At 56.3% G+C, this 458-nt stretch overlaps 1 protein-coding gene across 1 annotated transcript in view; it reads right to left on the minus strand.

The window, feature by feature from the left end:
• LOC117940078 overlaps positions 1-230 on the minus strand; it is a gene marked incomplete at both ends in the record, with an annotated part of 1,336 nt that extends 1,106 nt beyond the window's left edge. The window contains one exon of the mRNA XM_034865473.1: positions 80-230. Within this exon, the coding sequence (XP_034721364.1) occupies positions 80-230 (151 nt within the window). The remainder of the gene's footprint in view (positions 1-79) is intronic.
• Between the last annotated feature and the right edge of the window lie 228 nt (positions 231-458).

Consider the following 458-nt stretch of genomic DNA (forward strand, 5'->3'; position numbering starts at 1 on the left):
CGTAGGACAGCGTGGAGATCTTTGGGTCGTAGGACAGCGTGGAGATCTTTGGGTCGTAGGACAGCGTGGAGATCTTTGCGTCCTCGATGTCGTACACCTCCCTGGCGTTGGGGCGGAGTCCCTCGATGAACGTTGTCTCGCAGCAGCCGCCCCCCCCGCCCCCCACCACCGTCTGGAGGGGGTGGAGAGCACCTGGGTTCAGGATCTGGTGGGGGGCCCTACTTCCTCCTCTTAACAGAAGATAAGATGCGCAAGATACATCATATACACAATATTACATAAGGTACATAAGATAAGATACTTGACACACCAAACTCCATTCAAATATTTGCCAATTTATACCTGTCCACCTTGCTGTCCCCTCCTCCTCGTCCTCCTCGTCCTCCTCGTCCTCCTCCTCCTCCTCCTCCTCCTGCTCCTCCTCGTCCTCCTCCTCGTCCTCCTCCTCCTCGTCCTCC

This window comes from Etheostoma cragini, unplaced genomic scaffold (genome assembly GCF_013103735.1).
Source record: "Etheostoma cragini isolate CJK2018 unplaced genomic scaffold, CSU_Ecrag_1.0 ScbMSFa_1628, whole genome shotgun sequence".
Taxonomy (NCBI): Eukaryota; Metazoa; Chordata; class Actinopteri; order Perciformes; family Percidae; genus Etheostoma; species Etheostoma cragini.